The sequence below is a fragment of the Schistocerca nitens genome, chromosome 1 (genome assembly GCF_023898315.1).
Source record: "Schistocerca nitens isolate TAMUIC-IGC-003100 chromosome 1, iqSchNite1.1, whole genome shotgun sequence".
Lineage (NCBI taxonomy): Eukaryota > Metazoa > Arthropoda > Insecta > Orthoptera > Acrididae > Schistocerca > Schistocerca nitens.
In genome coordinates, this window is record NC_064614.1 from 964809986 (window position 1) to 964835976 (window position 25991).

At 37.5% G+C, this 25991-nt stretch overlaps 1 protein-coding gene across 2 annotated transcripts in view; it reads right to left on the reverse strand.

Annotated features, from left to right (window-relative positions):
• Window positions 1-25991, reverse strand: part of LOC126194920 (double-stranded RNA-binding protein Staufen homolog 2-like) — a 254734-nt gene that overhangs the window by 92326 nt on the left and 136417 nt on the right. For both annotated transcript variants that reach the window (XM_049933299.1, XM_049933306.1), the window contains exons 9-10: window positions 20508-20701; window positions 8483-8638 (exon numbers count right to left, since the gene is read on the reverse strand). In XM_049933299.1, coding sequence (XP_049789256.1) covers window positions 8483-8638; window positions 20508-20701 — 350 coding nt within the window. The remainder of the gene's footprint in view (window positions 1-8482; window positions 8639-20507; window positions 20702-25991) is intronic.

The window sequence follows — 25991 nt, forward strand, 5'->3', positions numbered from 1 at the left end:
CAATATCCTTAACATTCATTTGCTACAGAATTCTTTAATACATTCTCAGTCTGGGGACAATAACTTTCCTCAAGATGGAAAAGCTTCTGGCCATAAATCAGCACAGTTTTAGAAAGTATTGTTCAGTGAAACTCATCTTGTCTTATTCTCATAATATTTTGAGACCCATGGATGATGGACAACAAGCATATTTCATATTCCTAGGTTTCCCAAAAATTTTGACATGGTGCTCGATTGCAGACTGTTAATGAAGGTTCCCAGGTATGTGAGTGTCTTGAAGACCTCTTAACACTTCGGAGACTGGCCCCTTAGAAGAATATTGGGCCTAGGAAACTGGCCATTTGGCTCTGAGCACTATGGGACTCAACTGCTGTGGTTATCAGTCCCCTAGAACTTAGAACTACTTAAACCTAACTAACCTAAGGACATCACACACATCCATGCCCAAGGCAGGATTCGAACCTGCGACCGTAGCAGTCGCATGGTTCCGGACTGCGCGCCTAGAACCGCGAGACCACCGCGGCTGGCAACTGGCCATTTATGCTGTTATTTAAAGTGCTACTGCACATATCTCCAAGACTGCAAATTTTAAAATAATTTTGAAGGAAGTACCTATAATTATCTTCCCTGTGAAAGGTGAGTTGCTGAGCAATTTCTTCCCTTTGAGCTTTCAAAATTTCTTGCTCACTCAACAAACATGACATATTTGTAGAAGAATTACATCAAACTGCAAAACCTAATGAGTACACGCATGAAATTACGCCAATACGACCATATTGGCTCAGCCATTTACAAGTGCAGCTGTTACATCTGCTAAGGTTTTTTCCAAAATAATTCAAGAAATTGACAACGGAAGGCAGCACCAGTAAAGGGGCTGGTTGCAAGATGTCTCTACATTGTTCTCATATGAATTGAGTCCAGTTTTCATGTGATACGTGGCACACACATCAAGAAAACCATAGTCCAATTTATGCTCAGGTGGGGTCTTTTTAACATGAAGTTGCGGTCCAAGCTACGTTCGGGCTTTGTCACCAAAGGGATAAATAAGAGAACTAAGTATGCTGTCCTCGATTGCGAGTTTTCATTGGAGACAAGGGTATTGTCAAGATAGCTGTTATTTTCTATATACATATATGATCTATATCTAAAAACAAGGATGATGTAACTTACCAAACGAAAGCGTTGGTATGCTGATAGACACACAAACAAACACAAACACACACACAAAATTCGAGCTTTTGCAACCTAAGGTTGCTTCGTCAGGAAAGAGGGAAGGAGAGGGAAAGACGAAAGGATGTGGGTTTTAAGGGAGAGGGTTAGGAGTCATTCCAATCCCAGGAGCGGAAAGACTTACCTTAGGAGGAAAAAAGCACAGGTATACACTCGCACACACACACATATCCATCCGCACATATACAGACACAAGCAGACATATCTGCTTGTATCTGTATATGTGCGGATGGATGTGCGCGCGCGCGCGAGAGAGAGAGAGAGAGAGAGAGAGAGAGAGAGTATACCTTTCGCTTTCGTTTGGTAAGTTACTTCATCCTTGCTTTTAGATATATTTTACCCACGTGGAATGTTTCTCTCTATTATATTCATATCATTAATTTGAACCCAACAATTACGTTTGTTATTGTCACTGTTGCATTTCGAAATCTTTTCTGTCATATTACTTTCTCTTTCTGTTTGTGCAAGTAGTTTCACTTTGCATTCTCCTTCTCCTTTTTACTGTAATCTACCATACAATTTTATCCTGCCTATATATACTCAATAATACGTGACCCACTTCCAAACCATAACAAAAAAAATTTTTTCCGCTTTCAACACTACCGCTGCTATAAAATCCACCGTTCCCAGTTCACAAACAGTTCCTTTCACCTATTAAACAACCATTTCGGCTAGTTCTAACAACTTTCGCTTTATTTCCATTTCCATTTTTCCCACACCACTGATCATTTTTAGCCGCTTCCCACAGGTTTTGACGTCATTATTTCTTCGTCAGACAATTGTTAGCCTCATTTCATAATCTGCCACCACAAAACCACCCCTTTCAATACATTTACACGCAGTTTTTTCGAAATTTTCCCAAATTTCTCCACCCTTTAATGGGTTCTGGTGGCAACACAACCACTTAACCTTTGTAGACATCATTGTTTACCTACCCAAGTTCACCACAGGATCAACATAGCTCAGCTTTAACTAACACTTTTTCGACTTTTTTCACACCAGATCCCCAGTTGCTTTCTAGTTCACCCTTATCTCTTCGTATATATTTTTATTTTCATTTTCATTTCAGCCTCATATTACACATTCCACCTTCTAATACCATGTCACCCTCACAACATCCCCATTAAGTTTTATTTACATTCACTCTGCAAACATGCCTTCGCCCTAGCCTGATATGTCTGCTTGTGTCTGTATATGTGCGGATGGATGTGTGTGTGTGTGTGTGTGTGCGCGCGCGAGTGTATACCTGTCCTTTTTTTTTTTTTCTTTCCACTCCCGGGATTGGAATGACTCCTTACTCTCTCCCTTAAAACCCACATCCTTTCGTCTTTCCCTCTCCTTCCCTCTTTCCTGATGAAGCAACCTTAGGTTGCGAAAGCTTGAATTTTGTGTGTGTGTTTGTGTTTGTTTGTGTGTCTATCAGCAAACCAACACTTTCGTTTGGCAAGTCACATCATCCTTGTTTTCAGATATGTTTTTCCCATGTGGAATGTTTCCCCTCTATTATAAACATATATGATCTGGTAGACAGGGTGAGAAGCAATTTGCTGCTGATGCTACGGTTACGGGAAGGTGTCATCGTTGAATGATTGTAGAAGTATACAAGATGACTTAAGGATAATTTTCACTTGGGGTGATTAATGGCAGTTAGCTCTAAATTTAGAAAAATCTAAGTTACAACGTGTAATGTTAGAATACAGCACTAGTATTGTGCTGCTTGACACAGTGACCTCAATTAAATATCTAGGCAAAACATTGCAAGGCGATATGAAATAGAATGAGCATGTAAGGATTGTAATATGGAAGTCAAATGGTAAACTTCGGTCTATTGGGATAATTTCAGCAAAGTGTGGTTCATCTGTAAAGAGGACCTCAATAAAACACTAGTGTGACACAATCTTGAGTAATGTTTGAGTGTTTGGGATCCATATCTGGTGGGATTAAAGAAAGATTGAAGCAATTACAGGGTGTATATGTGGACAAGACAAAAAAATCTATGTACTTTTCCTGGCTGAAAATACGCTATCACTCATGTGAAAGTACATTTTTTCTATGTTAAGTGACAATATATTTTCCCTTGGAGCTGTACAACTTATCTGCAAGTGTTATGGTTGAATGGCCAATGGTACAGGTTTTATACACTGTTGTAGAACTTCTCATCGCTTTAGTAAATGAAACCTTGCAGAAAACGAGTTTTGGAAAGATCCTTGATGTGCGGCAAGATGTACACTGCATTAATTCGACCAAATACAGCAAAGTAGCTTCCGAAGCACTGAAATTGAGATAGCACTGTTGTCACCCAAACATAGCTCATGTCACATGATCTTGCCAGCCAGTAACATTAGATATTCAGAACACAGGACATTTGATATAGTCAGCCAATAGCAAATTCACTGTTAATCAGTGGAGGGGTGGGGATTTTAAGAATTGGCTGAATATTTTACTGAAGAAAATCTCTTTCTTATTCTAAGATAAATGAAAGGACAAAAATACAAGGGTAACTGATGCACTTTTTGACAACAATTAAGCCGTGCATCAATGTTTTTTGTATTTTAAGCAAAGAAATAACAAAAAAGATCCTAAAAATTGGGGAAGGAAAGTGCTAAAAGACAAACTTTTCCTGACAGAGAGCATATTTTAGAGCTGTGAACATAGTAGTTGCACACGTTTTCGTTTTACACTCAATATTTTGGAGACCAAGCGCATAGTGCAAGGCCCTGGTTTTTTCAACATGCAAGCCACCTATCACTTGAAAACTTAACTCATTTTGTATGAGAGAAAAGCATGCCTTCTGTTGTCTATTCACAGAACTGCTTCAAGAGAAGCAGCAGCGAATGTTAAGAGTAGTGTGGAGAAGATGAGACAATTCACTGGCGAAACAAGCAAAAAAGAAGCAAACTGGTATCGTTCTGATTGCAACAAGTCTCTCGGCATGCCACAACACTTCAATTTCTCTGTAAAAAAAAGCCAGTTGCAAGGATAATTATAATTTTTCTCGTCATTACTGCACATTTGTAATCTAAGAAAGAACTAAAATAAATACGAAAAATTACCCTTGAAGCTTGATCTCTTTTAGCGTGTGTTACTTTTTAAGATACACCAAACACAAATGTATCTGTAAAATTTTAAATAATGGCATGAATGGCTGGTCTTCAGGACCCAAAAGTTTTCTAAGTGTCTGGTCCTGAAAGTTTTGAATGGGAGTCAAATGCTCCCGTGATGTAAGAAATTCATTGCATATTCTCAGACACAACGTAATTCATCTTGCATAAAAAGAAATTTAATTTGAAAGTAATGCTTCTCAGACCACCATTCACAATATTTCCTTGTAACCTGTTAATAATGTAAACAGACACACTCATTGAAAGCAGTTAGTTGTTATCAAGTATTTGCATAGTCTTTGTCCTAAGGCCTTTAATACATTTTGAATATTGGCAGACACTTGTGTGTGTACTATGTTTTGATGTTGTACATGGTGCATTTTCTTTGCAAGTAAAGTTTTATTTTGGTATTATTCTCTCGTTTTAGGTTTTACTGCTGTAGTAGTGGGCTAAAGTAAAATTCTTTGATAGAGTATCAGTTCTTGCCAGTCAAAATAACAAAAATTTATGTGAAAACTAAAAAATGAAGAATTCCTGGTTTTATTCCGGATGAAAAAATTCCAGTGTTTTTCCCAGATTTCCCAATTGTCCCATGGCATATACATCCTGAATTCACAAGCAGGCTGGTAGATTTGTTACTGGTATGTTTGAATAACACACTTTATTATGGAGATTCTTTGGGAACTCAAAAGGGAATCCCTGGAGAGAAGGCTATGTTGTTTTTGAGGAACATTTCAGAAAATTTAGGACAACTGGCACTTGAAGCTGACTTATGTGTGAGTACAGGGTACCCTCTGCCACACCTTATATGACGACTTGCAGAGTATGTATGTAGATGTACATGCAATGTCAGGAATCAGCATAACTCTAAGAAATTTAATGCTTCATGTGGAAGTAAATACAAAAAGTTTGTGCAGTTAACTGACAATAGAGTATGGTGCTGTTCTGCTTTTTGTTGAGATGTATTCGAGTCTATGCTACAAGTGACATGGATGCAAAACTGCAATGTACAAAAGATCAAACACAGACCAATGACTCGAAGTAGTAAAATCAGTGAAATGTGTGTGAATGTTTAACAGGAACTTATTGGTCTCTTATGACACTAGCAATGCCTCTTTGTTTTCGTCCAATGTCTGTTGTCATGATTACTTGATAATGAAAGCAAGCCATGGAGCGGTACTGTACTGTACACCTCACTAGTGTCACATGTAAGTTTCTCTATATAGGTGTACTGCACTTTCCCAGAACCCTCTCACACACCAATTTCGTAAGTCTGTCTTATTTAATATTGATGTACCCCTAAATGTTAGAATGATGTGACACGCTCCAAAAATTTATCAGTGATTTTGTAATGGAGTCCTATCAGGTTCTTTCTCTTTGTTGTGGATATTCACTTGTATTCATTCACGTTTAGAGAGTGCAGCCATTCAATATATCATCAAATGGAAATACTGAGTATGGAAATGGCTGTCTGCCACCAACAAAATGACAGTATTGTCTCACACAGTAGCTTCCTCTGAAAAGTGACAAGAGCTACGAGACTCTCATGTGGAACAATGATGGAAATTCCTGGATGGAACAATACATAAAATAAGGGAAAGGTAGCTGCTCACATCTGGTCGATTAATGTGTAGCACACAGAAAAGCTTTCGAGCTCATGCTCTTTTTCTAGCAAAATACTGATTAATGAAAGCAGTTGGAAGGTAAGAAGTGGTGTGGATAGAAGAAAGAAAGGTAAAGGTAAGGTGAGGCAGTGGGGAAAAGGTTAGTGGAAGTTTAGGCCAGGAGGACTGCAAGAGCACAGGACATGCTGGGGAGACATTTACCAACTGCATAGTTCAGAGAAACAAGCGCTGGAAGGGTGTATCAAAACAGCCAATGTAATGAGAGACAGCTGTTGAAGTAATTTATGCTGTGGTGTGCAGCACATTTGGCAACTGGGGGGTCAAGTCTGTGATTTGCCACAGTTCGGTGGTGGCCAATTACATAAGTAGACGGTTGGTTATTTGTCATGACCACACAGAATGGTGTTCAGTAATTGCAGCACAGCTTACAACATGTTGCTTTCACACATTGCCCCTGTCTTTAATGGGGTAGGAAATATCTGTGACTTGACTGTGGTAGGCACTGGTACATTGGTGTCTGAAACAGGTCTTGCACCTGAGCCAACCACAAAGCAATGACCATGAGGTATAGGATTGAAAAAGGGATGGACAAGGATATTAGGTAGGTTGGGTGGGTGGGTTGTGGAACACTACTTTGGGTGATGTGGAGAGAATTCTGGGTAGGATATCCCTCAACTCAGGGCACAATGTGAGGTAGTTTAATCCCTTGTGAAGGATGTCATTGAGCTTTCCAAGGCCAGGGTGATACTGGGCAATCAGAGTGCTGGTTGGTGGCTGGTTAACAGGTTTACTGGCATCAGCGGAGGCAATAGCATAGGAGATCTGCTTATGGGTGAGCTGGATAGGATACTGTCTGTTAACAAATGCGCTGGTGAAGTTATAGGTATATTTGGACAATTCCTGATTACCACCTTCCATGTGGCGTCCATGGGTGGAGAGGTTGTAATGAAAGAGACTTTTTGACATGGAACAAGTGACAACTGTCAAGTGGAGGTTCTGTTGGTGGTTGGTGCCAGTGACACAGACAGACATATTTATGGAGTCATGTGAAATGTGGAGAACTAAATCTAGGAAGGTGGTTTGTTGAGTAGAGAAAGATCAGGTGAAGCAGATTTAGGAGTAGGTGTTGAGATTGTGGGGGAAGGGGGGGGATGGGGGGGGGGAGCAAAGGTTGTCCATGCCACGAGCCCAGTTCACGAAAATATAATGAATGAATATGAATCAGATAAGGGGTTTCAGATGTTGACTCAATAAGAAAGGTTCCTCCATATGGCACACAAATAAGTTGGCATAGGATGATGCCATGCCAGTATCTAAGGCAGTACCACAGACTTGTTTATGGATTTGGCCTTCAAAAGTGAAAATAATATTTGGTCAGGATGAGGTTGGCTAGGAGGATTAGAAAAGAACTGGTGTGTTTGGCAGCAGGACGACATTGGGAAATGTACCAACAAGCAGCCTGCTGGTAAAGGGACAGGAATTATTGAAATGTGGTGAAGAAGGTGATTAATGTCTTGAATATAGGATGGATAGTTATCGATAATAGTTTGGAGGGGTTGGTCAATATAGGCTGAGGTACTTTCTGTGGGAGAATTATACTCAGCCACAATGGGACAACCAGTTTTAAGATCTATGGGGTTGGTTTTGAGTAGTTTGGGGAGTAGGTAAAAGCCAGGTGTGCAGGGGGTTGCTGGTGTAAGGAGGGAGATGGGGTCAGGTGTCAAATTTTGAGACAGATAATAGGTCTTCCGGAGCTGTTGGAAGTCAGTTGGATTTCTGGGATGGGATCATGGTCATAAAGTTTGCATGCAGAGATGCTGGAAAGGTGGTGGAGACCCTCAGTCAAATAATCACTATGATTTATGACCACTGTGATGAAGTCTCTGTGGGAAGGTTGATAAGATCTGGATTGTTTCTCAGGTTACAGATAGCTGTGTGTTCTGCAGGAGTGACATGGGAATCATGGGGAAGGGATTTAGGAAAGGAAGGTGAAGCCAGGTCAGAAGTGATGAATTCCTGAAAGATTAATAAGCAATAACTGAGTGGATGGGGAGGAGGATCACAGTTGGAGGGAGGTTGGAAATGTCTTAAAAAAGGTTCTGCATGGGGTTTTGGCTGGCTGTTGTCCGTGGGGTGTGTGGCGACAACATGTACAACAGAGAACTTGTACATAGTATGTAAAATGCCCCTGTTCATAATGTTAATGCTGACTGTTAGTATATCATGAAAGAGTGCACTGTTTGGCACATTCTTGTGACTGACAATGTAAGTTTTTTGCTATTTGACAACAGTGATGTATTAATGGGTTTTATTACTTGACACCATTCATTTTGAGATTATAAATGTTTTTATGATTATAGTGGTTGTCTCTGGACCGAAACAGGTTGTTTAAGAAATAAATTGTATCAGCAGCTCTTGAAGGTAAATCATGACACTTTTCAAATATTTAAGAGCTTTGGGACATGACATTCTTAAAGCATACTGGAGGAATAATGCTTATTCACAATAAAAATTTGTTTTTCTTACCTGCTGATAAACTTTAATTAGATTTCGTGTCTTCTTTTTGCCTGGATTTGCACGGCGTTTTAACCTCGACATGCTGGTTGTCAGGTTGGTTGGAGATGAAGGTGGAAGCTTCTTCAGTTCCTCCAACATCTTCTCAGCTGCTCTCTTCTTTGATAACTGCAGAAAAGATAAAATTCACTACTGCATATAACAATGAGATGACTATTTTGCTGGCAGTGTTATTGTTTGGCTATTTTGTGTACACATGGGTATGAGAAAGGAAAGCAAGTGGATGAACTAAAGAACATGCTTGTGAGGGGTGCCAATATTTTTGTAGGGAATTATTTCTTCTTTTTCCAAACTTTTCTCGTGCAAATTTACAGATATTTGACAACAAATTTCTAATTTAAGAAAGGAGGGCTGTCATAACTATGAACCACCGTATAAAAATTATTTACATTAAACTATTTTACCCTGACAATGCTTATAACTTTCTTCTGATTAGTAATAGATTCCAAGAAGTTATCAAAATGTTTTTCAGGAAATAAATTTTACCATGAAGTGTCAATAGTCAACAGTCTCCTGTTCTGACAAAGAATACTGTGCATGCAGTTAGTAAATTTGCGAGCAAAGATGTAGTTTTACGCCACAATCGACCTGGCAGTGAAAATGACTCAGTTCAAACAATGTTCAGTGAGAGGTTGAAAATACATTAATATTGTCACTCTAATATCTGTGACATATATGTAACTGTTTGCCATCATGATATCCTGTAATATTTCATAACCATTAGAAGGAAATACATATGGTATAAAAGAGATATAAAACAATTGAAACTATATGATTCAGAGACCTTTTCAAGCATCAAAGATCTATGATGCATATATGCAGACTGAAGTGACAAATAAAAATTTGTCCCAAAGCTGGGATTTGAATTTGGGTGTCCTGCTCACTGGTAGATGCTTTAACCACTATGTCACTTCGGCAAGGTGGCTTTGCACAGTTGTATGGACTACCCTAACATGCCTCTCTCCTCAATCCAAATTCCCATTCACACATAAGCCAACGTTTGCTGTTCAAGTTTAGGGGGGAATACCAAGCAGGCTGAGGCATGAATGGTAATTTGAACTGAGGAGGGAGGCGTGCTAGGGTAGTCCGTACAATTGTGCAAGAAAACTGTGCCAGGACAGTGTGGCAGGTAACGCATCTGTCTAGTGAACAGGAGAGCTGGCTTCAAATCCTGGCCTTGGTACAAATTTTCATTTGTTACTTCAGTCTGCACATGGACTAAAATATTATAATTGAGAAACTTTGAAATATTAAGTATTTTATAATTTGTGATTTACAAGGCTAAATGCAATCAAATTCCAATATTAGGTTAAAAAACAAAATTCTTGAAATTCCTCAAGTTTTCCAAGCAAAATGTAAGTCCTCTGAGAATTCCAAGTTTTCCAGAAGTCTCACCACCATGTAAATAAAGCACTTACTGTGTTACAAAATAGAAAGAAATGGAGAGGACAAAGAGACCTTTTTTCAGGGAGGAGGTAGGAAAAAAGTGAAACTTCATTAGCTGTCATTGCAATTTCATCATTGTTAGCACTTTTTATCATTAATTATTCTTAGAGCTGAATTTTTAGTGGTCACACTTTTCACAATGGAAATAAGACGCACACACTTACAGTTTAAAAGGCCCTTATTACACTGTAAAAGATGTTTGTCAAATATCTTTTATAAAATCTTTGATGGTGTACTGGGGTACTTTTACCATATCTTATAAAAGTCAAGAGTGTGGAAGTAGCTTTTGCAAAAGATTTGCCAAATAACGGGACTAAATTATGCATCCCCCTGTTTCCTCATTTATGGTTATTCTGTCTGATTTCCATGAGAAGCAATGAAGATCTCTAGTTCACTATGAAAGCTGGTGAACTACTGAAATATGACAATTTTCAGGATGAGACTATGTGGGTTACTGCCTATGAAATTGGAAATGTAGACAAAGGGAGTTTGCGAACTTTCGGAGGGAACATGCAGAAATAACCGAAACCAACAGTAATAGCAAATAACCAAAAGCTCTCAAAAAACTGAGCATCAGATTTATCTCATCAACATGGTGGCCCGGAGAGGAATATCGTGATTACAACAACACTTATTAACTAGTAATAAGCGTACAACAGTAAATGAATAAATTCAGCAATTTTGCTAATACAATGTTTATAACAATATTTTTGGTCAAACAACATCAATGTAACAAACATAAAAACATCTTCCACATAAATGTGGAAACGGGATTGATATGAGTGAAAACTGTAAGTCTCATGTATGTAACTAATTCTTTCCTTTCAATTAATTTATAATTTTTATAAAGTATGGAAATAACATTTTTTTGATTTACTGCTGTAGGTATTAATAATTATTATGCAAATACCATGAAGATTCTCTTCAAGGGCCTCATAGGGGATAAAAAAATTTGTCAAATTTTACTATGTTTGCAAAATATCTGCTCCTTGACATGTTTGTCAAACATTGTATGTATCTAATGGGTTTGCAGAAATTTTGATTGATGGCAAATTTGACAATGTGGTGGACATTGTTTGTATAATATTTCTCTGCATATGTTTCGTGAAAAATAGTTTTATTGCAATTTATCTCACTGTATAATGAATTTGTACAAATATTATAATTACGATCAAGGATAAAATAGCACAGGCAATTACCAATTACCAAAATGGTAGTGGTGTCACACCTTCCCAACCATATACTACGCAATGTTCTCACATTGTGGTATTTTAATGAACTGTCATTACAGCACCAAGTAGAAGAGAATAAATTTTCGTGTACTTGTCTTATTTTTCAATGGGAGGACGAAGTAGTTCCAAGCAAGTTTCACTGTCCATACGCAGAAGTTGATGTAACACTTCCTTTAACAAGTTTTCTGATTTATAGTTCTTCCTCATTTTAAAACATTGTCTGGACCAGCGTCTTATTTTCTTTTCCTACTTTAAACACAGTGACAGTGTCAACTTAGAAATGTTTCATCTGCATTTGTAGCCATTCCCAATAGTGTCAAAGTACAGTATGTAAGAAAAGCATCTGCTTCAAAAGTAAGGGTAAACTGACAAACTTTGTTGGTATGTGGATGGGCTTGTTTGACACATCAGTGGCAAGATATGAGTGAATTAGAATAACAAGTTTGCTCTTTTAGGGACTTAATGAGTTATTAAAAGTTTCATTGTCCATTTAAAGAAAGTTGATGTAATCATCAGTTTTTGAGAGTAATATTTCCTTTAGTAGATTTTTATGAGTAAATCTCTCATTTTCAGTCATGCCCTGGACCAGTCTCTTGTTTTCTTCTTTAAACACAGAGCCACAGTCAATGTAAGAAATGCTTCATCTAAATTCATGGTCATTCTCACTACTGTCAAAATATTCACAAACATGAAGAGTATCTGCTTCAATGTGAAGTTAAACTGATAAACTTTGTTGGTATGTGTTTGTGCTTATCTCACAAATCCAAAGCTAGATAAGAGTGAATTCAATAAACAAGTCTGCTTCTTTAAGGGGTCCTTTAGGTATTCTTGGCATAACTGATTAATGGTGTGCTTCTAGGTGCTCAGTCAGGTTGTTGTTTCCATAACAGGAATAACAACTTAGTTGAACATCTGGAAGCACATCATTGACCATGAAGTGTGTATATGCAGATCAGGAAAAAAAAATCCAGGGTTTTCCCTAGGTTTCCCAGTTAAAAATACACTTATTTCTGGATGAAAACACACTTTCCCCATGTTAAGTGACAGTATACTTTCCCTCGGAACTGTAAAACCTACTAATTCTTTGAACGTTAAAGGTTTTATCCACCAGGATATAACTTCGCAGAACTTTAAAGAGAGAGAGAGAGATATGTAAGCGTTTTGTAGAGATCTTTGATATGCAGCAAGATGTATGCTGCCTATTTTTGTATTATGAAATTGTAAATACGAATTCCACCAAACACAGCATGTTAGTTTCTGAAGCACTGAAATTAAGACTGCGATGTGATTTTGTCAGCCAATCATAGCCAATGTCACATTATCTAGCCAGAAAATGACAGCAGATATTCAGAGCATAGGACGCATGATGTAGTCAGTCAATAGCAACACCGCTATTAAGCAGCACAAACAAATAAATAGGAAAAATCATGTCTTAAATTAATATATGAGGTCTGTTCAAAACATGGCAGAACATTCTTAATTTCACACCAATGGTACTTTGGAGCAAAACGCGACTGGCATCCCTGCACACGCCTGGGTTTAATGTGCAACTGCAGGAAGTTTCATTGTTGTATGTTTGTTAGGTATTGTTCAGTGTTATATTGAATAGAGCGTTGTGTAACACAGTTTTCAAATTTTGAGATGGTAGGGTTAGAGGAGCAACAAGTCTGAATTAAATTTTGTGTGAAACTCAAGAAAACCCTTACAGAGATGCAAAAAATAATGCAGGAAGCCTATGGTGATGAGTACTTACACCATACTTGGCGTTGTGAATGGTTCACACGATTTAAAAATGTCCTGACAGAAGTTAAAGATGACCCCTGTTCAGAACTCCCTTCGATGTCTATAACGATGCTCATGTTGGGAATGTCAACGAAATTGTGTGTGTCAATCGAAGACTGACTGTCCGAGAGTTTGCAGAAGAATGTAACATTTCAGTTGTAAACAACACAAATTAAGAAATAATGTCCAGGTACCAGACAAGGGCCGAAACATTTTTTGTGACCAAAAAACACCGTATATTATGGAAGGCAGATATGTAAACTTTTGCTGCAGCGTTTCAGTGTCATTTCCAGGAAGCTAATTTTCTTGGGAGTACCACTAGTGTATTATCTCAGGTTTGGTTCTTTATTGTGGTGTAATGCCATACATGCCAGAAGATGAAAACTTGCACTTGAAATTCAGGGAACAGCAATGCTAGCTAATAGTGTGGAATGAAACACTTCATTCCAAACAAACCAACTGCCTGTGTGTGTGTGTGTGTGTGTGTGTGTGTGTGTGTGTGTGTGTGTGTGTGTTCATTGTTCTGCAAAGTGACTAATGCTTGACTGTCAATAGCGTGGAAATAAAATAAAATCAGAAAACTGAAATTAATAACATATTTTGGTCTTCTGTAATTATATGAATGTATTTTAATTCATTTGATAGCCCCTAGTCACAGAAATCTGTTTTGTTTTGATTTGACATGAGAGCTGTAAATGAAGAGGGAACAGCAAAAATCATGAGACTTAATGTGTGTCACATGGAGATTACTCCCCACTACACCTCTGGCTGCTTTGCGCAAATCTGCCTGCTTGGACGCTCTAGAAAAGTTTTTCACGGAAGCATTTGGCTGCTTGCACAATAAATGAAACCACTGTGTTGCCTCATCCTCCTTACTCTTCAGACCTGACCCCTGAGTAAATTTTTTTTATTTCTAAAATTGAAAATCCCACTGAAAAGATGAAGATTTCTGACAAACGAGAAGGTGCTGCTCTTATGCATCTTCAGCCCTGTGCATGTGCATGAGCCCACTGGCAACAGCTCAAACGGACCTAACTTAAAATAGTTGTGATGTCACACTCATCAAAAGCATTTGTTGTTACAAAGTATTGCATAGACTTTGTCCTAAAGTCTTTGACACATTTTGCTGTCAGCGGACACTTTTATATGCACTCTGTTTTGTTGTTTTAAATGGTGCGTTTTCTTTGCAACTTCAGTTTTATATTGGTGCTTTTCTCTTATTTGTTTTATTGCTGCATTATTATTCTGCAGTAGCAGCCTAAAGTAAAATTCTTTGCAAGAGCATCAATTTTTACCAGTCAAAATTACAAAAGTTTGACCCAAAAGTAAACCAACGAAAAATTCCCTGAATTCTACAAAATTCCCACATTTTTCCTGGATGAAAAAATTCCTTGGTTTTTTCCAGATTTCCTGCAGAGTATACACCCCGTTACAACTGCAATCAAGGGAGAAATGGATATTAACAGTTAAGACCTATCCAAGACAATCAATTGGAAATAGTTATATCACTAAACACTGGCAATGTATATTTATTATTTAAAATATAATTCCCATTGTTATCAACAACCTTGTACACAACAGGTTGAATGTAAGCCCACAACCAAACATTATTTCTCAACTTGACTATTGCAGCATGATATCTATAATTATCTTTTTTATGGGAGTCAAAATTAATACCTTGAGTGTGTTCCTCACGTATTTCAAAATATGTGGCAGGACTCATTAAGGGCAAAAATAATGCCAGTTTACATCATTATGGAAATGTCAAATTAATGGATACTTTAAATAATGCTCTGTAATTTCTTAGTACTGCATATGGATTGCTGCTGGTTGCTATGGAAACTTAACAAGTATTAATTATTGTTTCCTTGGGATTGTAAACAAAGCTCCAGAATTTTTCAGAGCAAGAACCCTGTGTCTATTATTGGCTTCATTATTTGGTCTCAGTCTTAAAAAAAGGCACCATGTTATAATCCCCAGTAACAGCATAAAACAACAATGTACACCATTCTTATTTTTTAATTCTGCTAAAAGATAGCAAGTCATTTTATTTTATTCATCTGCAGTGATGTGGAGGAGCACTTCGATAAAGTTATACAAAGAATCATGAAAATCGTTAAAATAACATACATAGTGCGCAAAAAGTCATGCACATGAAAGTAATAATGTCTGTAAATAGGAGCTGCAATGCATTCATTGATCAACCTCTGCATGATAGCACCACACGAAGAAACAACAACAAGCAAAAAGACATATACAAAGGGTAAAGGCTAAATGACGTCTGTAGTATTGCACAGTTCATTAATTGGTAAATATGTCGTTTTCATGAGAACAAAAAGTTTTTAGTGTTGAGTATTTTGCCAGTTGTTTGTACACACAAGTTGTACGTAGGAAATAACCTGATGCCACACTGCCGAACAACTGAAGAATAACAAGATTGATCAATAATTTCCAAGAATGTGAAGTAGATGCAGGCAAGAAGAGACTGGACATTCTGATGTATTTAAAATAGATGAGGTGAGGCATATGATGCTGGGTTCACTTTCAAAAAGTTTGAGTATACTAACTGTCAAATTTCAGATTTCATATCGTACTGCTCAAAAAGTGATGACATTACAGCTCATACAGCTTCTTGAGGCAGATGAACATCATCATTTGTTGCAATGGGACAGTGTCACACATCTAATGAAAAAATTCATTTCTTGAGTGAATCTTTTGGTGACTGAATCATCTGTAAAGGATTATGGTCATATGTTCTATGGTCTTAACGCTTCCTGACTTCTTACTGTGGAGCTGTCTTAAAGGATGGGTCTATAAAAACAGACTGCATGTACTGGATGAACTAAAGATTGACATAACAACTGAGACTGACAACATTAGTGTCAATATGCTCCATTACTGCATTATTTCAGTAAAAAGAGCAGCACAGTCAACAACTACAGCTCAACAAAGTGTAAGAGTGTGCTGTAGCTAGTTACCTCCACATTCAAGTGTTTATTTCAGGGGTCTTTTAACTGAATACTAACTGCCAATGTGTGACATGAATTACTTTTAGCAAACATCGGGATGAGAAGCCATGAAGGCACTTGAAAAATGCGAGACAGGTGACAATATATTTGAAAAAGGTGATTAAAATGTGACAAATTATTGCAATAAACAGATATGCCACAAATTGATTATTTTCATTTTTGATAATCCCCTACCAATAAGGCCAGTTAAGACCATAATAAATTTATCTACTACGACCCTGGACGGGGTGAAGCAAACTTCTTACCTTCATAAAAATTTACTAATATATGCAGGTACATGGGTAATTTGGTATTGGTAGTTCAATATTGGACAACATAATTCACAAAAATATCTACGTATTATATTTACAACTAATGACACTCTACACCTTAATACCGCAGAAGGATCAACAAAATATGTTTGTATTACTGTTTCTTAGAAATCTTAGCAAAAAATTCAGTACTCATAGTAGATTTCTTTTCTCAAGATTTTTTTTCTGAATGTTTTATACCTCCCTTTCTTTCACTCTTTCATAATTTGTGCACCCTCAAGCATACCCTGTGCTGATTATACTGTGTTTAAAACAATTTTACTGCTTTCGTTGAAGGTCTTTTTAAAGCGGTCTCAAGCCTTCTTAGATGTTTGGTGTCCCCCACCCCGCACACCGTCCAAAGCAGGTGTTTCACAGTCAATTGAATTTTTCATGTTATCTTTCTTTTTAATCTCCTCTTCAAGATGTCTTTGGTTTTGTACTTTTCCTTTCACATTCTTTCTTATAAGCAGTATAATTTGAATGTGCTTTCTGTCCATATTTAAATATCTTGTGCACAATTCTCCGTGTGCTTATTTCCATGGGACAATGTAAGACAAGCCTTAACAAGATCTGAAACATTGGGATGCTTTATGAATGATGAAACTCTTCTTAAGATGTGCTACTGCCAGTAATTGAGAATACATTTATCATCTAAAGCTGGGCCAAATTTTTCAACCTTCCCTTGTCTAATAAGTAATCTTGCCCAGGCATCAAACGGCATTATTTTTGCAACCTTTAACTTGTCACTGCAGCTTCTACTCTTTATTAGATCCTTGGGGGCCTACAAACCAGATTTCAAGCTGCAATGTAATGTTTTTGGGCATTCTTTGCAAATCACTACTTGACACATTCTTCCATTTTACTTAGCTCTTTGATTACTTGCCCACTTGTCCAAGAGGAAGCAGGTGTGAAGAGTTCATTATGCAGAACATCAGAAACACACACTGTTTTCTCAAAGTAGAAAAATTCAAAACATGGGTCCAAAACGTTTGAAGCAAGTTTTCTATTCTGTATGTAATTTATGAATCAAAGGTGTTTGGCTTTGAAAACATTGTGTGCATTTACTGAAAAGTTCTGCAGATGAAATAACGAAATGAAGTCCTGCTTTCATTGATGACTTTTTTTTAGCATTCACAATGGCATTGTAAGATTTGGACTAAACAGCAGCAGAATTCTGTTTTAGATGTATATGTTTAAGTATGTAATACTGCATACCACCTCACTGTTCCAAAATCCTATTTGCTGAAAGTCTTAAAAGTGAGCTACATTATTACACTCAGAAACTCGTGATGTGGAATGTTGAACTTAAGACTGAATTCCCTCAAATTCTTCCCAGCAAACAGGCCGTCTGTCAAAATAATGGTTAATAACAACCAGAAATTTGAATGCTTTTTCACCATACACCCCAAAGCCTCTGTATAGGCATTATGCATTTATAAATGTTGCAAGTTCCAATGTTTATAACTTGTCTGCCTCGGGTCTCAGACATTACTATCTAAAAACCTAAAAACTTTTTTATCTATGTTAGGGTTATCAGACCCAAGTATAGATATTTATTTATGGACAAGTTGGTTTATAAAGTGCTTCGCATAATTTTTGATACAATGTTTCACCAACTGCTTTGCCGATGCAGAAAGTTCTTAAGTGAAGTGTTGCTATGCAACAATCCAAAATGTTTAACACTGCTAGTTTCATTGAGACTCCATGTGTAATACGATGAACATGCTTCTTTTACCATATTCTCCCAGAAATATTGCACCAGTTCATCAATTATTAGGTTCTCATTTTCTTAGATGAAAGTGACCAATGTTCAGGATCACCATCTTAAAAATGTTGCAAATGTCATTTGAAACCAATGTCATTTTAAACTGAAAATCACCGATTTTATTGCCTAAATCAATTTCCTGGTGGTGGAACTCTCCTTTGTTCATAAAATCTGTACTGTTGGCACATGTAGCAAACTTGAGGGTTGTGTCTGATCTGAAAGTTCTAAATGTAGTTTTTAATTTCCACTTAAATTTGGTTGAAAGTGAATGGTTAAAAATTGCCTGAAAACCTTATGTCTCAAAATTGACAGAGCAAGAGCACACACTGCAAAATAATTCCTTTCACTAACTTTTTCCCTGATATAGACACTTTACTTTTCAAACTACCTGTCTTCACAAGCGAGTCACTACAAAATTTACAATTTCCCATCCCCATCTCAAAATTTTTATTTTCAAAATTGAACAGAGTATCAAAGCAGCAGTTGGTAATAAAGGAACATTTGACACTAATAACACTTGCGCAAAATATAAGAAACACTCAAAAAATCAAAACGGAACACACTATCTCAAATTTCAGATGCCCCTATGGTTACATTTTATCTACTTTCATGAGGGCAGCATTCCAAAAAATTAAATGAACAAACATGAATACAGAAACTTGAAACAAAAATAAAGAGGAAGAAAGACAAAAAAATTGAAAAGGTGACAATATTTTTAAAAAAGCGAGTAAAGGTGAAAATGGTGAATACCTCCTCACAACGCAACATTGACAGCAGTCAAAGTGAGTTATCTTCACTTTTCAAGCTAATGCCTTTTCTTTTGTGGTTTCAGACACACACATTTATATAAAATTTCTGAGATGTAAATGGAAGTCCAACCAGCACTCAAGTACCCATTACTTCACAAACAATTCATGCTTATTACTTCATCACAAACAACTGTTGTATTACAATTCTTTAATCATTGAATACATAGTTCTTTAAAAAAAGTTTAATTGCATAATATAAGATTAGTCTAATGCAATCTTCCAAGAGGGTTAACAACCTATCTTCATAATTAAGAGAGGATTTCCCTTATACGAGGTGCATTCAAGTTCTAAGGCCTCCGATTTTTTTTCTCCGGACTGGAAAGAGATAGAAACATGCACATTGTTTTAAAATGAGGTCGCGTTCATTGTCAATACGTCCCAGAGATGGCAGCACCGTACAGCAGATGCAATTTTACCGCCAGCAGCAAGAAGGAGAACTGTTTTAAATACTTAAAATGGCGACGTTTTCCTTACTTGAACAGCGTGCAATCATTCGTTTTCTGAATTTGCGTGGTGTGAAACCAATTGAAATTTATCGACAGTTGAAGGAGACATGTGGTGATGGAGTTATGGATGTGTTGAAAGTGCGTTCGTGGGTGCGACAGTTTAATGAAGGCAGAACATCGTGTGACAACAAACCGAAACAACCTCAGGCTCGCACAAGCTGGTCTGACGACATGATCGAGAAAGTGGAGAGAATTGTTTTGGGGGATCGCCGAATGACTGTTGAACAGATCGCCTCCAGAGTTGGCATTTCTGTGGGTTCTGTGCCCACAATCCTGCATGACGACCTGAAAATGCGAAAAGTGTCATCCAGGTGGGTGCCACGAATGCTGACGGACGACCACATGGCTGCCCTTGTGGCATGTTGCCAAGCAATGTTGACGCGCAACGACAGCATGAATGGGACTTTCTTTTCATCGGCTGTGACAATGGATGAGACGTGGATGCCATTTTTCAATCCAGAAACAAAGCGCCAGTCAGCTCAATGGAAGCACACAGATTCACCGCCACCAAAAAAAATTTCGGGTAACCGCCAGTGCTGAAAAAATGATGGTGTCCATGTTCTGGGACAGCGAGGGCGTAATCCTTACCCATTGCGTTCCAAAGGGCACTTCGGTAACAGGTGCATCCTATGAAAATGTTTTGAAGAACAAATTCCTTCCAGCACTGCAACAAAAACATCCGGGAAGGGCTGCGCGTGTGCTGTTTCACCAAGACAACGCACCCGCACATCGAGCTAACGTTACGCAACAGTTTCTTCGTGATAACAACTTTGAAGTGATTCCTCATGCTCCCTACTCACCTGACCTGGCTCCTAGTGACTTTTGGCTTTTTCCAACAATGAAAGACACTCTCCGTGGCCGCACATTCACCAGCCGTGCTGCTATTGCCTCAGCGATTTTCCAGTGGTCAAAACAGACTGCTAAAGAAGCCTTCGCCGCTGCCATGGAATCATGGCGTCAGCGTTGTGAAAAATGTGTAGGTCTGCAGGGCGATTACGTCGAGAAGTAATGCCAGTTTCATCGATTTCGGGTGAGTAGTTAATTAGAAAAAAATCGGAGGACTTAGAACTTGAATGCACCTCGTATGTGTAACCAAGAAGCATGAGGACTCTTACCTTCTTCCCATTTCCTTGGCCAGTTGTGACCTTGTCCCCCACTGTACATTTCGTCACAAATGTACGCATGTGTGGTGGTCCTTTTTCACTTTCTACCACAAAATTCACTGGTAGATTACGTTTAAGTGCAATTTCATGCACCAGCGAAATGGGAGATTTGAGATCAGCATTTGGATCAGAATCCAAACAATTTCCTGTAATGCAAAAACAAGTATGGTGTGATTTTGATCTGTGTAGATTGCATGGAATAAGCTGGAGGAGGAGGACTTGAATATAAGGATAGGCAAGAAAAACTGAAGGAGAAGACAAGGGTTAAAAAATTTTTCATTAAATCTGTTTTACAAAATGCGTGCCATCATCAAAATGAATGATGAGCAAGGGCAGGAAAAAATCATTTTATTTTGTGGACTTTTTTTTAAGTATCACATGTGCTTTATTTTTCTCTTATTTAATTGTTTCAGAGTATTATGTTAAAGATGAAAATATACCTATCAATTACTTTATATTTGTGTGTTATGTTTACTGACATCTGACATGATATTTATTTACAGTGTTGCAAACAGAAATATTTGCATTACATAATCAATGAAAGAAAAAAAAAGTGCAATCAGATACTTGAAAGCTTTTCAGAAGTAAGTTTTCTTGTGAGTACAGACAGGAAAATTTTGTGTAAACAATAAAACAAAAAATAAAGTGATTTTTAGCAACATAATACAAAACTGTCTCGAAATTTGACTTTTTTCCCACAATGTACAAAAATGCTGTGAACCTCAGGATAACAGTTTACTAATATTGATAGCTAATAGTTATTTTAATGCTGAAATCACTTTTTGGCTTTCTTCTCAACACAGAATTACGTATTATCTTACATTAATAGTCAATATCTCTTTTGAAGAACTCTATCTCTAGATGTGATGTCAAACAAAACAGACTCCAGTAACAGTTTCTAGTCACTGATGTTAATTTCCCCAACAATTTTGCACAACCCATCACACAAAACATTGCAGATTTTTGGGAGATCTTTAGTGTAGTGCTTCTATTAAACTAGATATTTTCTTAATGTGTAACTACAAATATGAAAATCATCAACTACGGCAATGTATTTCTACAAAATCATAAATGGAAAAGGCATCTAATACCTTTCAACATAACCTAGCACCTGGCCTGAGTCATGCTGTCACCACAGATTTCATTCACTTACCAGTAAGAAAATATTGAAGTAAATGTTCTTAATGATCTGTTTAACTACTTCGTGTTCTGTTTAACTACAATAAACATGTCTGCATGATGCCTTGTGTCCTGTGCAATAATTGGGCAAGCGGGCACAATGCTGATTTATGTATTTGTAAAGCTAATATACCATATTTATAATGCCATACTACAAAAATATGCACTTTAACTGATGCATCACATTAAAGAGCTGTTCAGAATTCATCTTTTTGGTACTAGTTGTTGTGCAAAAATATCAAGAAATCTGACTTCACCAGATAAAACATTACCTGTGTAAGAGTGCCCCATTATTGTGGGAAAAAAAGAGATTTCAGTGATTAAACCAGTAACACTTTAAGAAATACGAAGGGACTTCAGGCAGAAGTGAAAGAAACACCGAAATGCAAATTAAGCAGACAGCTCTTATGGTCACAGATACGCGTTTTAAGTCTGCGTTCACAGCTCTAGATTCTTGTTTCAACCATGAAGTGATGATAAACTCTATTAATGATGATAGAGAAAAGGATCTATTAATTTACCTAGAATGACATGTCCCAGCAGTGTCAGATATTCTGAGGGGATACAAATTCCTGTAATGTAGTGGAAAAGCAACAGAAAATTCCATCGAAACCAGCAAAATGTAACACCAAAACCTACAGAAGCTTATGTCAAAATTGGCAAAAAATGACAATGTGATTCCCATAAAATAAAACAATTTGTTCCTGCCCCCACTTGTAAGACATTTTGCCACTGATCAGTTGACACTTCACTAATGTGTGAAAACAGCCACCGAGAGTTTGTATACGAACCCATAAAAGATAACCTTCCTTTTGCATTCCCATGTTTCCTGACGGCGATGGCATTTCTGACTTATTTTACACTTTCCCACTATATTACGAGGGTATTTGTATCTCTTCAAATTATCTCTTTGACATATCAGTATTAACAGAGTTCTCATAAACATCATCCCAGAATTGAAACAAGAATCTTATCTCTTCAAATTTCTTTTTTCTTTACCTGTCAATGTTAACTGAGTTCTCATAATCATCATCCTAGGGTTGAAACAAGGATCTATGACTACGAAGAATGAGTTGCAGGTGTGAACCCAGACTTGCACGGATCTGTGGCAATAAAGTGTTGATAGCTTGGATTTAAAGTGCAAGCCAGAGTGTTTCAAGGTTTCCTTCACCTCTGCCTGAAGTATTTCCTCTGCCATGTTTATCAAAAGCCAACTGGTATATCTAAACAATGTTGTTGTTGTTGTTGTGGTCTTCAGTCCTGAGACTGGTTTGATGCAGCCATCCATGCTACTCTATCCTGTGCAAGCTTCTTCATCTCCCAGTACCTACTGCAAACTACATCCTTCTGAGTCTGCTTAGTGTATTGATCTCTTGGTCTCCCTCTACGATTTTTACCCTCCACGCTGCCCTCCAATGCTAAATTTGTGATCCCTTGATGCCTCAAAACATGTCCTACCAACCGATCCCTTCTTCTAGTCAAGTTGTGCCACAAACTTCTCTTCTCCCCAATCCTATTCAATACCTCCTCATTAGTTACGTGATCTACCCACCTTATCTTCAGCATTCTTCTGTAGCACCACATTTCGAAACCTTCTATTCTCTTCTTCTCCAAACTGGTTATCGTCCATGTTTCACTTTCATACATGGCTACACTCCATACAAATACTTTCAGAAACGACTTCATGACACTTAAATCTATACTCAATGTTAACAAATTTCTCTTCTTCAGAAACGATTTCCTTGCCATTGCCAGTCTACATTTTATATCCTCTCTACTTCGACCATCATCAGTTATTTTACTCCCTAAATAGCAAAACTCCTTTACTACTTTAAGTGTCTCATTTCCTAATCTAATCCCCTCAGCATCACCCGATTTAATTTGACTACATTCCATTATCCTCGTTTTGCTTTTGTTGATGTTTATCTTATATCCTCCTTTCAAGACACTGTCCATTCCGTTCAACTGCTCTTCCAAGTCCTTTGCTGTCTCTGACAGAATTACAATGTCATCGGCGAACCTCAAAGTTTTTACTTCTTCTCCATGAATTTTAATACCTACTCCGAATTTTTCTTTTGTTTCCTTTACTGCTTGCTCAATATACAGATTGAATAACATCAGGGAGAGGCTACAACCCTGTCTCACTCCTTTCCCAACCACTGCTTCCCTTTCATGCCCCTCGACTCTTATAACTGCCATCTGGTTTCTGTACAAATTGTAAATAGCCTTTCGCTCCCTGTATTTTACCCCTGCCACCTTCAGAATTTGAAAGAGAGTATTCCAGTTAACGTTGTCAAAAGCTTTCTTTAAGTCTACAAATGCTAGAAACGTAGGTTTGCCTTTTCTTAATCTTTCTTCTAAGATAAGTCGTAAGCTCAGTATTGCCTCACGTGTTCCAATATTTCTACGGAATCCAAACTGATCTTCCCCGAGGTCCGCTTCTACCAGTTTTTCCATTCGTCTGTAAAGAATTCGCGTTAGTATTTTGCAGCTATGACTTATTAAACTGATAGTTCGGTAATTTTCACATCTGTCAACACCTGCTTTCTTTGGTATTGGAATTATTATATTCTTCTTGAAGTCTGTGGGTATTTCGCCAGTCTCATACATCTTGCTCACCAGATGGTAGAGTTTTGTCATGAATGGCTCTCCCAAGGCCATCAGTAGTTCTAATGGAATGTTGTCTACTCCCGGGGCCTTGTTTCGACTCAGGTCTTTCAGTGCTCTGTCAAACTCTTCACGCAGTATCTTATCTCCCATTTCATCTTCATCTACATCCTCTTCCATTTCCATAATATTGTCCTTAAGTACTTCGCCCTTGTATAAACCCTCTATATACTCCTTCCACCTTTCTGCCTTCCCTTCTTTGCTTAGAACTGGGTTGCCATCTGAGCTCTTGATATTCATACAAAAGGTTCTCTTCTCTGCGAAGGTCTCTTTAATTTTCCTGTAGGCAGTATCTATCTTACCCCTAGTGAGACAAGCCTCTACATCCTTACATTTGTCCTCTAGCCATCCCTGCTTAGCCATTTTGCACTTTCTGTCGATCTCATTTTTGAGACGTTTGTGTTCCCTTTTGCCTGCTTCATTTACTGCATTTTTATATTTTCTTCTTTCATCAATTAAATTCAATATTTCTTCTGTTACCCAAGGATTTCTATTAGCCCTCGTCTTTTTACCTACTTGATCCTCTGCTGCCTTCACTACTTCATCCCTCAGAGCTACCCATTCTTCTTCTACTGTATTTCTTTCCCCCATTCCTGTCAATTGTTCCCTTATGCTCTCCCTGAAACTCTCTACAACCTCTGGTTCTTTCAGTTTATCCAGGTCCCATCTCCTTAAATTCCCACCTTTTTGCAGTTTCTTCAGTTTCAATCTGCAGTTCATAACCAATAGATTGTGGTCAGAATCCACATCTGCCCCTGGAAATGTCTTACAATTTAAAACCTGGTTCCTAAATCTCTGTCTTACCATTATATAATCTATCTGATACCTATTAGTATCTAAACAATATACTCTTTTAATTTGGAATGCAGCTCACAATTTTATTCACCTACATACCATTTACCAACACTTGTGCACAACAAATCATACAAAAAAAAAAAAAAAAAAAAAAAAAAACATTTTGGAAATATCTTTAATTTGATGCATCAATTGAACTGTACGTGTTAGTAGCATGCAAGTATAAAAACAAGAACCACTGAGTACATCAATTTATTTTCATAAACAAGTAAATAAACATTGCACCTGCTCAGTGTGCTTCTATCAGCCAGTCACATCACAAAACAGGACACGTGACATTGGGTAAACACATTACTGGTATTGCAACATAACACATTCAGTGGTTATCTCAATTTTCTTCATGCCTTTTGTGATTGAAGTTTATGGTGACAGCCTGATTTGTAACTTAGCCTGAATCTACATTATTGTATTGTATTGTACTATAAATTTGTTTGAAATTTTTAGCATACAGTGAAAATTATACAACTGCTACTGGACAGGGCAAATAAACATGGACACTCTGCTGGCCTAAATTTTATGAAAAGTTTTTGCACACTTAAAAATTCTTGCACACAATACAAGCAGTACTTTATTAGGTACACCTAGAATTTGGCCTTTAGTGATAGCCCAGGAGCAATTTTTATTTCTTATGGTGTGTTAGGTGTAGTATGATTCCCTAGTGGATTACACTTCATTTACAGAATGGTATTGTGGATAGCATTTGGTGGATATCTGACTGAACTTTAGTACCACAAT